The sequence below is a fragment of the Trichoderma gamsii genome (assembly GCF_001481775.2).
Source record: "Trichoderma gamsii strain T6085 chromosome Unknown Scaffold_39.2, whole genome shotgun sequence".
Taxonomy (NCBI): Eukaryota; Fungi; Ascomycota; class Sordariomycetes; order Hypocreales; family Hypocreaceae; genus Trichoderma; species Trichoderma gamsii.
In genome coordinates, this window is record NW_020171376.1 from 276,392 (window position 1) to 289,461 (window position 13,070).

The window sequence follows — 13,070 nt, forward strand, 5'->3', positions numbered from 1 at the left end:
CCACAAAGCATAAAATTAGAGAAGAAACAAGCTTTGAACCCTGATTCAATTACGAGTAACTCGTTCTACCAATATTTCGAAAAAAAGGAAAAGAAGATGAAAAAAATGAATAATTAAAGGAAGCTCAATTATGATAACACCTAGCAGTATCACTTCCTAATACCCCGCCGGCCGAAACATCGGCGGCAAAGCAAATTCGGGATGGGTGGAGCATCCGTTTCAAACGGTGTCGGCGCTCAGGATGTGGCGTAATGAACAAAAGATGTGTATATATAAGCATATAGGGATTTCTATCAAGCATCTCGCGTAGCTTGCAGAGTATCTGAAAATAGCCACCGCGGCGTGATAGCCCCGATGTCAGGATTTGTTAATGTTTCGAATAGGGGAAAAAAAGAAAACTACGATACCCATTGAATTAAGACTATTCGCAACATGGCTTCACACATCAACATCTCTAGTCATGGAGTTGTTATTTGGCCGTTAATCTGGGGCCAGTGACAAGGCTGAGGCTGCTGTTTGCTGCTTCTTGATTTCAGGCGTCAGCTTGTTAGGCACCGGTGCCTGTATCTTGTCAAACTACATGGGCCTACACTGCAGTAAAGATGAAAGTTTAAATTACAGCACTTTATATTCAGGCACTTTCCTCTTAATTAGCGCTGTAATATAGTGCAGCGGCTGCGGCGTTCCGCGGCTCTAAGCCACAGAGAACTAACGTTTTTTAGATGCTCTACAAATCTGACCAGATGCTTGTTAGGAACTCCCTGTATATGCTATCGGGAATATGAAGTATTCCTTATGAGCCGTGTGATGTGAATATTCCAACTATAGCAAATAGCATCACGATATCGCCGCTATATCCATCATTCATGTATATCTCACACTCCAATAAGCCAGCTATATCTCCCTCTCAATGCATCCTTCTAAGCTCTTCAATCAAATTCCGCATATCCTCTACGCTCGGGCCCAATCCCTCGCATACCAGCTCTTGTTTGCCCTCGTCCAGATCAAGGAACCGTTCAATCATCTCGCCGTCTACAAATCGGAAGGGAGCCTCACCCTCTCTGGACTGGTTTCTAAACGCTCGCCAGAGGTCAAACGACAGGTTTCCAGGAGTGCTGATATACTCCTGTAGCCTTGACTGGAAAGTCATGAGCAGATCTTGGTATTTTGGAGCAATATCGCCGTAAAGGTAAAGCGTGCCCTCGATCTGACAAATGTATTAGTACCAACTGAGAACATCTTCTTTCAGGTAAATATATTCATAAACTTACCGAGCCCAGAAATGCTTTTGGCACCACAATAGCATTTTCCCCTGGCGCAACTTGCAGCTTTCGAATCCGGTTGATCTGTTCTCCAATGTTGAGCTCGCTGATGACCTGGAGCTGGCTTTGATCTTGTTCCGTTGGGGCTTCCAGGTTCTGTCTCAGCACAATGATGTTGCCTTGAGCATCTGCTTCCAGCCACCTGGAATCATCCAGTGCGCTGATTGACGTAGTCCATGCTTGCTGATAATGTCTTGCCTTCTCCTCCAGCTTGGCCTTCTTGCCGTCCTGGGGTGGTGTGAATTCGACAAGGGTGAGGGACTGCATGAGATCTCCAATGCCTATGATATTGCCTGAAACGTCTAGATCGACTGGGAATGAGGCAGGGCGGAATGATGCCAGCTTTGTTAGGGAGGCTGAAGTCGAGGTATCCTGGTTGTAACTATAAGCAACCACTGTCTTAGTGAGGCCGGCAACGATGTAATTATTCATCATCACAAGGCAGCGGCATACTCCTTTCAGGTTATGCGAAGCGATTTGATACAGCTGCCGTGATTCATCAACACCGAGAACCAGTATTCTGCCCTTTGTTTCACCTGATTCGGCTGAGCCTTGATCTGCGACAAAGCTCGTACCCACTAGGAATCGCTCAGTCAAGTTGCCATTAGCATCGGGTAGTTCAGCCCGAATAACGCATTCGACCAACTCCAGAGATGACGACGCATCTAACAAGAATGGTGTACCCAGCTCTTGAAAGATGATTTCGTCAACAAGCTTAATGGTGCTCGTAATCACTTCTTCGTTATTCACTAGCTCTTTCTTAATGCATCCTAGCCCAAAGGCCCTCAAACCTGGTGAATATGCCACTCGACGAACGGTTTCATACATTGGCAGGGCTTTTACATGTGTAAGCCTTTCGTTATCGACATGGCAAATTCTAATGTGATCCTCTGTCGATAGAACGATTGAATCTGGAAAGGCTTCCGAGTCGAACGGAGCAACGAATGTCGCATCAGCTGCCGTAGTCGCCGAGTAAACGATACGGCCTTGTGAGCTATATATCAGACTGGCATGCTCTGTAGTCGCAAATACGTTGCATATTCCATCTTCTCGGGGTAAAACGTGCAGCCGTGCAGGGCCGCTTCCCAAGGTGACTGTCTTTCGCCCAGATATCGCAAAGCCTTTAACAGAAACGTTGAAGCTTATGACATTTCCATCTTCTAATGCCACCAGCATAGTTGGACCGGAGCTTTCAGGAGGATGCAGCTGGACCAGTGCCACATCTCGCGGGACAGAGGCACTGTCATCAGTCTGTCTTAGAGGCTCGCCGTGCAGTGGTGTCAAGGTAGCCATATCCACAACCGATATCGTACCTGAAGTCCACCAGCCGACTACACCAAAGTCTTGTGGGTCGCGCGCTGCATGAATGCAAGATATTTGATCCGGTTGCCCAGACACCGAGTCTTGGGAAGCGTCTTTAGTAGTCGCTTTCAAGTTATCTAGGAGATTCAAAGACACCAATATCGATCCATCCACGGATAGCAGAGCCCATTTGGTATTGGCAGACGCCGCCGTAATGGTTTTGCCTTCAGGTGCCTGCCATGAGGATACCGAAACTCCGCTGTCGGGATCCAAAATATTGACCGCTTGAGGCGTTATCTGCAAAACCTGACCGCTTGGAAGATTTGCAGCCAAAAGAGTTGGTGATTCGAGGTCCATGCCTTGGAAGGAAAATAGCTCTTCAATATTGTCTGGTTCAAACCGGAGGACCCGAGTACCAGCAAGGGTAGAGATGACAACAGTGTCGGCCTTCGCTGAGTCCACTGATCGTAGCGTGAAAAGTCCCCTAGTGCCCTCAATTTCGTCGAGGAGCCCGCGATCTTCAAGGCCAACGCCACTGCGAATGCTTCGTAGGCTTCCATCCTGGTAAGCACCACTGCCAGCCACGATTCTTGCCTGGCCAGATGAAAAGGTGTTGCCAGACTGCGCATCTCCTTCTCTGTTGCCCAGATCCATGATGGTAAAATCCATGATAGGTGCGTTGTTCGATAACACTTTGATGAGACTCATTTGCTGAGACTCGATGTCAACGTGTAATAACTGAGAGTCGCCATGATGTGAGCCGATGAATAAGAGGTTATTTCCCATGTAAACTAGGCTCGACGCTCTTGATGTATATCGGCTTGAATCTCCAAAAGCCATCGGATGGACTGTCATGCCTGTGACTACGACGCCTGTTGATTCGTTGGTAGTCTTGATTTCCAAGAGGTCAAGGCGGCCGTAATCGTCAGCCAAGAAATAGCGTGTCCCGTCATATTCGGCCCAGGCAACGTAAATCTTGGGGTCTTCAAGGGTAGAGCACACGTTTGAATAGGTGAGGCTATCGAAATATGTGAGAAGTGTCTCTCCGACCACGAGAAGGCCGCCCAGGTGTGCTCTAGCTCCCTCGTTGTTGCGCACATGGTATCGCTTCTCCTCATACACGGGAACGGGTATCAGCATGGACGCATAGGGGTCGGGAATCACTTGGTCCAGCTCTCTGTCCTTCTGTGGATCAAACTTGGACGAAACACCGCCTTTATCGTCTTCCGTCAGTCGATAGACAGCTATGCGAGCTTCTTCGCGGTCAAGCTGATTCTTATACAGGAAAGCAATTCTCGGGTGGCCGGTCCGGCTGTGGAGAAACGTGCTCGTCTTCATCCAAAGCTCGGTCAATCGAACCTGGTCTAGCCCTTCAAGTCTTGTGGTAGAGCCTTTGCGTATCCGTAGGCGAAAGACGTTCAACACTCCCTCCCAGAGATGCATTGCCATGAACTTTCCCGTAGGATCCACCAGGCATCGGTTCTGGCTCTGCGACTGTCGCATGTAAGGCTCTGCTGTATCTTCTATTGCCTGCTCGACAGCATCTAGCTGGTTTGTTTCGGGATTCCAAGCTACATTGAAGTATTGGAGTCTATCTGTTCCGATGAACAGAAGATCAGTGGCAGAGTCTTTGGGCTGCAGCCGCTGGAGCATGTCTATGGTTCCGTGAATGACTTTTGTGTGAAGACAAGTCATTCCCTCCTCAGTGACTCGCCATATCTCCAATCGGTTTGCCTTCCTGTTCATTCGATACGAGTAAGTTAACGAAGCACGATCAATTCCAGGTCGTTGGAAGGACCTACGCGACCACCAAGTCTTCGACATCAGGCGACAGAAACCGGATGCGCAGGGCATGCCTGATGCTTGTTGGCTTGTGGACGGGAGCAACGTAGGCCATGGCGGGAAAATGTATGTATACTTCCAAGTAGATGAGGATCGAATGCTCTATTCGAGGCCAGCACGACCTACATGGAAAGGGACAACAGCTATGGTGAGTCCAAGATGCGGCCTCTAGAAGCTATTGCGTCAAGCCAGGATCGCAGCCAAGCTTATCACTTATCGGAGATAGGCAGCGCTATATGTAAGCGGCTTCTAACACCTTGTATGGGGCTTTGGGGACTTTCGATTTGGCGGGGCTGGAAGCCACTTTTAGCGGGGTGGTGGCTTTTCGCAGCGGTAGAAACGGTCTTTACGGAGCTAGTGCAGGTTTATTCAGTGCTTTGCAGGGTACCTTGGCTAATAATGCAGCATCATCAGCACATTCCCTGCAAATCACTGCGATATCCACGCAACGTTGGACATCTATTCGCTGAGGGCGTTGAATATTATTTGATATGGATATAGAGATGAAAGCTTGCTCGTTTATTAGTACCATTTCGCTTAAAAAGAAAGCCAATTGCTGCGTCAAGCCACTGTAAAAGAGAATATCCCGACCAAAAATCAATAATTGGCGTTTTGCCTCATTAGGCAATTATATCTGCCCTTTCCACGCCTATAGGCTTCTCGGAAACCAACACAACTTCTTGTACTCTTCATTTTTCTTCCATTCGCCAAAATGAAAATTACAATCATTCATGCTAGCACTGCACACTTCAACATTTCTATGTGATCTAAGACATACTGACAACCAAGAAATACTAGCAGCTAGAATGGCATTCCACCATAACGAACCCGTCGCACAGGCAGAGTCAGCAGACGAATACGGCCGGCGCGAGGATTGCTTCAGAAATTACAGAGATCATCCCTTCACCTTTCACTTTTATCTAACAGACCTCCAAAACACAAAAGAGGTCACAGAAAGAAACGGATTGGTCTCTCAGCCGGGTCTGAAGGCAGGAGTACTCCCGAATCCGCAGATAGCTGAAGAAGTGCTTGACCAGGACCAACATCATCGAATGAACGCTGAGAGACTGCTTCGTGATTCGCCTCCGGGTTATGGTATACCAGCTGCTAGCTCTCATATCAAGAAATTGTTTGTTCCCGTGGAAGATTTAGATTTGGGCTCTTGCCCCAAGCATGATCTTCAGGATTATTTATGCCCAGTTTGGGCAAAAATATATGACAATCCTTTCCAACAATGGCTTCCATTAGCGACTACGAGGACCGATAGAGATGAGAGTTTACATTTCCCGCCTGTTTTAAGCAGATTACAATCTCAAATATGTCGAGAGATCGAGATCGATAAGCCAATGATATCAGATGCCGCTGCGGAGCTGGTACGAAAGGTTGACAAACCGATCACGGCATTCGAATTTCAAGACTTAATCAAGCGACAATCGAAATTTGGTCCTGTAAGCTTACTTTGCCTCCTTTACAAATTTTAACTTAGCCACTGATACAGTCATAGTGCCAATATAGCTGCATCGAACCTATCTCGCCCCCTCTTTCTCCAGTATCTGATGACGCTGTCCCGTTCATTCCTGATGGAAATGTGACGATTATTGACCTCGTGTCCGAACCAAATAGCCCCGATCAAACCGCAATTGAGGATTCAGAACCTATCGTCTCATCCACTTTTATGACTTCGTCGCCTACTAGAGAGCTACCTGAGCTCTTCCAAGCGCACAACGCTGTTATCGAAGAAGCCAAGGTAGAGTTACCTGTTGTCTTTACTAGTTCGAGTTCTCCAGGTAAGGAGAATACTCTTGCCGATATCTGCCTGCCCCTTGTCGGCCTTGAAGATGATGATACAGATTTGCTCCTGGAAAGAGGGCATTTCGAAGATGCCTTTATGACGCTGCTTGACGACCGGCAGTATCATGCCAATAAGTTGGTGGGCCAGGAGCGCTTAGATCCAGCAGATTCTATATCACGCATTCCTGTGCCTTTGCTTGACTTTGGTATCCAGCCCCCCACGTGGACAGGTCAATGCTCTACGGCGCAGACTCACTTTGCGTTTTTAAGAAACAGTATACCGAGCAGTTTAAACCTTTTACCTTCTCCAAAAGATCTGCAACTGGAGTTGAACGTCTCATATTCGGTTGTTCCGCCAGACCAGGGAAGATCAATAATGGCATATGAACATGGTGTCTCAAATGAAGCAGCCATGAAATATCTCTCTCAAGATCTACCATCACATCTAAGCAGCTTGAATTTCATTACTATAGGGCCCGAGCTAGAGGTTCTTGTCATTATTGGAGATGAAGAACTTGAAGAAGTCTACGTGCCGGAGGAAGCATATGTACCAGATGGTACGACAGATGATATGTCGCCTATCATTGTTGCGGAGCAACACGATAACACAAATCGCCTAAACTCATCCCAGGGAATCGGGTCAGTCTACTTTCAAAATCAGAACAGCCCTGACCTCAGCCGCTCGCTTCGTAGGAAGGCCGATAACTCTATGAGACTTCTACCGAAGTGTTACGATACAAGCGCTACGACTATACTTCTCCATAACTTCATGGAGCTGAAAGGCATAAAAAGACCCCGACTTGATACAAGATCATCAGAAGCATGTCAAACCGCAAGAAAGTTGCCGTCGAAATTTATAAACGAAGAATCTTCAACAGATGCCGCTAGAGAGCTACCCACCACAACCGCTGGAGGGATGGTTCCAGCAAAATTCCCTAAATTTGAGATACCATCTGTTATGGCCTGTTTCATTGTTTCAGTTGATCTGCCAAGGTCAATATTGAGACAATTAGAGCATGTGTGGTCTCCCGAAAGTTTGCTTGACACCGATTTTTCAGAGCATATTGCTGTACCGCGGCCTTCGGAATCTGCTCAATGCAACCAGACTACCTCGGAGTTGAGTTTGGAAGCTGATGTATCTTTGTCGCCTATTACAGGAATCATTGTCACCAATATTCTCAAAGTGCGACAGCGGCCTCTCCCTGGCTCTCAGTCTCAAACGCCGTTGCGCGATCGTGTGCAGAAAGTCAGCCAGAAATACGAAACTCTATTAGTCCTTGTGTCGGAATCGCATCCTAGTGGAGAGTTTTCGGGAGCATTGGCCCCGTCTGATATCGCAGCTTACGCTGACTTTGTGAGCTTTACCGTTGCACTAGATGGGGATATAAACGTGCAGCTTGTCCCAGGGGCGGAACAAACAATGGCCTCGTGGATTTCCGCCTACCTGTCTCAGAGCTCTTTCAAATCCCACGGTATGAAGAGGCTTCTATCCTCTGAAGAAACGGAATGGGAAATACTCCTTAGGCGTGCCGGCATGAATGTTTTCGCTGCCAAAGTATTGTCGAAAACGCTCTTTGAGCAAGCCGGGGCCTCGGGGTTGGCTGCATTTTTGACGATGCCTGTGCAAGAGCGGGTGGCCAGATTCGCACCATTGCTTGGTGGAGAAAAGGCTTTGCGCCTGACAGCCAAAGCGCTGGATCGAAGCTGGGCGCGGTAATTTTCTTACCATTTCTTCCCAGTCATCTAACCTAGGTAGGTATCAAACAATCTATTTCAGTTCTAGTGTTCTATCAGATCTTGCCTTGTAAACCTTACGCGCTCTAACGCGTCGACGGTGCTATCAAGAGGCGTTGCGTGTAATTGCTGCTCAGTCGTTATGATCAGTCCCCTGTAGCTGGTAAGTTAGTGCTATTTACGGCGGGCGATTATGCCTCTCAGCCCACTAGAAGTGGAACCATGTATTACATAAGTGCTCCATCGTTGCGGACAACAGGTATGTAGCTATATAGCGTGCATGGTTGAGATGAACCACAATCATCTCAGTTCTTTGCGAGTGCATCACATTCTGTTCACTTCAACACCGCCGCCCGTGGCTATCACGAAGCTCTTCACCGACAATCCCACCGCCCTGTAGGAGGCCTAAGGCAGAACCAAGGCAGCGAGGCAGCGAGACCTAAGGCACCTGGGCACTATATATTTCCACTCGCTGCCAGCTCCAAGCTTCCATCTTTCTTCTTCCACTCATCGCACATCATGGCGCCCAAGGCGCCCAAGGCGCCCAAGGCCTTGCAGCCCATCTCGGCCTTCTACCTCTTCTTTGCTGCAGGCCTGATCGCTGCTCTGTTCGCGCCCATCCAGGACTGCGACGAGACGTTCAACTACTGGGAGCCGGCCCATTATCTCTCCCACGGCTATGGCCTCCAGACCTGGGAGTATTCCCCAGATTATGCCATTCGCAGCTGGCTCTATGTTGCGCTTCATGCTCTTGTGGGCAATGTACGAAGGATACTGCCACAGTCCACCAAGGTAGGCCTTTGCTACGGCATGTGTGACGGCTATTATCAATGGAATGAGTGACTAATGGCTGCTAGGTTTCTGAATTCTACTTCGTCCGCTACGGCTTGGCCTTTGTCTGTGCCATTTGTCAGACTATCATGTTCCAAGCTGTGAGCATAGCACTCAATGCCAGGATCGGCCTCTTCTTTCTCGTCATCACCATCATAAGCCCGGGAAATTTCCATGCGAGCGCCGCCTTCTTGCCCTCCAGCTTTGCCATGTACGCGGGGATGCTTGGCGCTGCATCTTTCATGAACTGGCGGGGCGGGTTGAAGACTTGGCAAGGCATGACGTGGTTTGCTGTGGCTGGCATTCTTGGCTGGCCTTTTGCTGCCGCCCTTTGCGTGCCGTATGTCCTCGAAGAACTCATTCTAGCCGTGTTCAGCGATAAGGACTCTCTGATCGAAGCTTTGATACGGCTTGTTCGTGGCGTCATCGCCTCTCTCATTGTCCTGGTAAGTCGAATGCACTGAAGCCTTTTGGGAGGTGAACATTCACTTACGCCAATTTCCTAGTTCTTTGACTTTGCGGTCAACTTGTTCTTTTACAAGAAACCTGTAGTTGTTTCTTGGAACATTGTCAAATACAACATTTTCTCGAAAACCGGCGGTCCTGATCTTTATGGAACAGAGCCATGGACGTTCTATTTCAAGAACTTGACGTTGAACTTCAACATCTGGTTCATCCTTGCCCTGCTGGTGTTGCCGCTATTCCTGCTACAAAAGGCATCTTCATCTTCATCACAACGCTTGACCAGCGGCCTTCGAACTGTCATTTTCATTACGCCGTTCTACATGTGGCTCATAATTTTCACCGCACAGCCGCACAAAGAAGAGCGGTTCATGTACCCTGCATACCCCTTTCTGGCTCTCAACGCCGCATTATCACTACACATCATCTTGTCCGCCATCGGTAGCTCAAACCCAAAGACATTGATTGGAAAAATCCCCGGTCGCCTGAAACTGCTTGCCGTCGGTCTTGTGCTCTTTCTCTCGCTTGATATTGCCATTGCCCGTATCTACGGCATCTACTCCGCGTATTCTGCCCCACTGAAAGTATATTCTCCGTTATGGGGTGATGAAGGGGGAAACACCTACGGAGCCGAGGAAGATAACGTATGCTTCGGGAAGGAATGGTATCGCTTCCCAACTTCGTACTTCCTCCCACGCAACATGCACGCGAAATTCCTGCGCTCCGACTTCCGCGGCTTGTTGCCTGGAGAATTTTCCGAGGCCCAGACCGGCTTCGGCTTCTGGAGTGGCACTTGGCTCCCCACCAGTGGTCTGAATGACCGCAATCAAGAGGACTTGGGCAAGTACGTCGAGCCTCGAATGTGTTCTTTTTTGGTCGACACCCAGTATCCAGAAAGGAATGCCCCGCCGTCACGCGGGGAACCAGACTACATCGCAGACAAGCACCACTGGGAGCCGCTCAAGTGCGTTGACTTCCTCGATGCTGCCAGCACGCACATCTTGGCGCGCACACTGTGGCTCCCTGATATCGCTGCCGTCCCTGCAAAGTATCAGCGCAAATGGGGACGTCATTGCCTCCTTCAGCGCAAAGGGAGTGGTCGCGATGCCGGCATGTGGGTCGACCCCGGCCAGATGATGATGGGTTAGCGAGCAAGGGGTGTAAAGAAAAATAGGGACCGCAAAATAAATATGCACATAAAAGATTAAAAGTCAAACACTATTTTATTGATAGAAAAGTCATTCAGCAGCCTACCTAATTCTATTACCTAACACCAGACCTTAAACATATAGCTTAGTAGCAGTAGTAGTAGTAGTAGTCGGAGCAGTAGTAGTGGTAGTAGGAGCAGTAGTAGTAGTAGTAAGAGTAATAGTAGTAGTAGTAAAAGTAATAGTAGTAGTAGCAAAAGTAGTAATAGTAGTAATAAGAGTAGTAATAGTAGTAGTAAAAGCAGTAATAGTAGTAATAAGAGTAGTAATAGTAGTAGTAAAAGCAGTAATAGTAGTAGTAGGAGTAGTAGTAGTAATAAGAGTAGCAATAGTAATAGTAGGAGCAGTAGTAGTAGGAGCAATAGTAGCAGTAATAGCAATAATAACCTACAGCAGTAGCGGCAGTAGCAGGTGCTGGGTTGCTCCATGTAGTGTTATTATAGTCTAGTGTGTAAAATTGAGAAATGTGTGCTGATGATTGAAGAAATCCCTCTTTTTCTTCGCACCCCTTGGCGAGTTCGTCTCGGCAGTTCCCTTCCTCAACCTTTTTTGCCGTTTTCCCTCTTCTTCTTCCTCTTCCCCTTCTTCCTTTTCTTTCTCTTCTTTACATCTGCAGCGTCTCAGCATTCATCACTTTTCTTCTTTGATCAACAGTCATGTACTTTGCAAACACGTCTATCGCAAGCTGGGTTCGGGACCATGTCCCAACACCACCCGCCATTCTCAACTGGATTTGGCACTACATTCTGACGCTTCTCCCTCTCCCGCTATGGCTATTATCGTATGACTGGCCCAAAGTTTGGGAAGATGCAGCTGCCGGAGTTGCTCTCAGCATGGTTGTAATACCTCAATCCATTGGTTTCGGAATCATGACGCATATCTCCCCTATGCACGGTCTATATACAACGTTTGCGGGCCTCGTGCTGTACTAGCTGTACGGCGAGTCTAAGCATGTTGTTATCTCGGTATGTTCAGGCTTGCCTTTTTTTTTTTTTTTTTTCTTTTTTGCCGCCAAATCCTAACTCAACTGTCAAGGCCACGGGAGTATCATCACTCCTCACTGCGGACGCCACATGGAGGACATTCGACAAAGTGGGCCTTGGGTTTTACACCCCAGAACAAGTAGCCCAGCTACTTGCAATTATGTCTGGCCTAATCCTCGCTATAATAGGCGCACTCCGACTTGGATGGTTGCTGAGCTTGATCCCAAAAGCTGCGATCGATGCATATGCCACCGCGGTCAGCCTCAAGTTAATTATCAGCCAGCTCCCTGCCTTGCTTGGTATTATGGGCGTGTCAAACGAGGGATCGCCGTTTGTTGTGTTAGTCAACGTAATTTACTACCTCGGTGAAATTTCTATTGACGCAGCATTCGGAATACCCTCTGTTGTTTTTCTTGGTATCGTTGGATACGCATGCGAACTCCTAGCTATGCGGTATTCGCACCAACGACGCTCATGGAATTTCGTTTGCACGCTGCGTTTTCCAGTTGTCATCGCCTTGTCAATATTGTGCAGCTGGTTGATTTACCGCGGGCACGACGGCGGTCCAATCCACACAGTGGGCGAGATCGATTCAGGCTTTATACGCGCCCATCTTCCCATGGTACCTAGTCTCGACCAGTTCACGAACCTGTGGACTGAACTGCCTGCCATAGTCTTGATGATGGCGGTCTCACAAGCGGCTCTAGCTCAGAGATTGGCGACATCGAACGGATACACTGTCAATAACTCGCAGGAGCTCATTGCTCTCGGAGTCATCAATATATTTGGTCCTTGTGCTGGAGGTTACCTGGCAATGGGCTCATTCAGCTCATCCAATATCCTCTCAATGGCAGGCAGTCGATCGCAACTGGCAGGAATATTTGCCGCTTTGATGGTCGTGTTGGCGCTCTATCTTCTCATGGGGGTCTTTGCATACACTCCCATCGCGTCACTTGCTGGCTTGGTCATTTTCTCCATGTTCACCGGCTTGCCCCGGCCAAAAGCTCTCCATCAATATTGGCGACTTTCACTCGTCGATTCGTTGATATGGGTCTTATCTGTGGTAACGGGATTGATTTACTCGTTGGAATGGTCGCTGTACGTTGGAACGATGGCGAGTTGGCTTCTCAATTGCGTTGTTTCATTCCGCAAACGAAGCATACATGTCTCATATCCAGGCGTTCTGGTTTATCGCTTCAACAGCAGCTTTTGTTTTTTCAATCAAAGGCATCATTTGGAGTCGGTATACAACCAGTATCAGGAAAAGTCCCCCGCCGTCCATGCCATTGTCTTCGATTTTAAGGAGATTGATCATCTTGATCTGGAATCAGCGCAAGGTCTTAGTGGGCTGCGGTTAGCGTTGGATGCAGGGATGGAATTTCATTTTGTGGGCGTCAAACATTTCTGGGTGAGACGGACCTTGGCAGGCGCTGGCTTCGACAACTTTCACGACTGTGTGCAAGATGCTGTAGATGCGGCGACTAAGGGGGCATAAATTTACTATAATTAGGTAGTAGTCTTACCTCGGCATCAATAATGAGTAGTCTATTACATTGCAGTGTGTGTCTGGGTAGACGTGTTCTGTATGTCGTAAC

At 48.1% G+C, this 13,070-nt stretch overlaps 4 protein-coding genes across 4 annotated transcripts; 3 read left to right on the forward strand and 1 right to left on the reverse strand.

Annotated features, from left to right (window-relative positions):
- Window positions 1–907: 907 nt before the first annotated feature.
- On the reverse strand, window positions 908–4,521 carry TGAM01_v208839 (DNA damage-binding protein 1; the record flags this gene model as incomplete). Its single annotated transcript, XM_018800763.1, has 3 exons — window positions 908–1,207; window positions 1,272–4,362; window positions 4,427–4,521. The coding sequence occupies 3 exons, from the start codon at window positions 4,519–4,521 to the stop codon at window positions 908–910; spliced, it is 3,486 nt and encodes a 1,161-aa protein (XP_018666228.1).
- Window positions 4,522–5,272: 751 nt separating this feature from the next.
- On the forward strand, window positions 5,273–7,974 carry TGAM01_v208840 (hypothetical protein; the record flags this gene model as incomplete). The annotated part of the gene is made up of 3 exons (XM_024550421.1): window positions 5,273–5,914; window positions 5,971–6,487; window positions 6,731–7,974. 3 exons carry the CDS (start codon window positions 5,273–5,275, stop codon window positions 7,972–7,974), a joined length of 2,403 nt encoding a protein of 800 aa, XP_024404849.1.
- A 536-nt stretch (window positions 7,975–8,510) lies between these two features.
- TGAM01_v208841 (alpha-1,2-mannosyltransferase) lies at window positions 8,511–10,432 on the forward strand (the record flags this gene model as incomplete). The annotated part of the gene is made up of 3 exons (XM_018800762.1): window positions 8,511–8,783; window positions 8,849–9,268; window positions 9,329–10,432. The coding sequence occupies 3 exons, from the start codon at window positions 8,511–8,513 to the stop codon at window positions 10,430–10,432; spliced, it is 1,797 nt and encodes a 598-aa protein (XP_018666227.1).
- A 716-nt stretch (window positions 10,433–11,148) lies between these two features.
- TGAM01_v208842 (hypothetical protein) lies at window positions 11,149–12,970 on the forward strand (the record flags this gene model as incomplete). Its single annotated transcript, XM_024550422.1, has 2 exons — window positions 11,149–11,331; window positions 11,528–12,970. 2 exons carry the CDS (start codon window positions 11,149–11,151, stop codon window positions 12,968–12,970), a joined length of 1,626 nt encoding a protein of 541 aa, XP_024404850.1.
- Window positions 12,971–13,070: the final 100 nt, after the last annotated feature.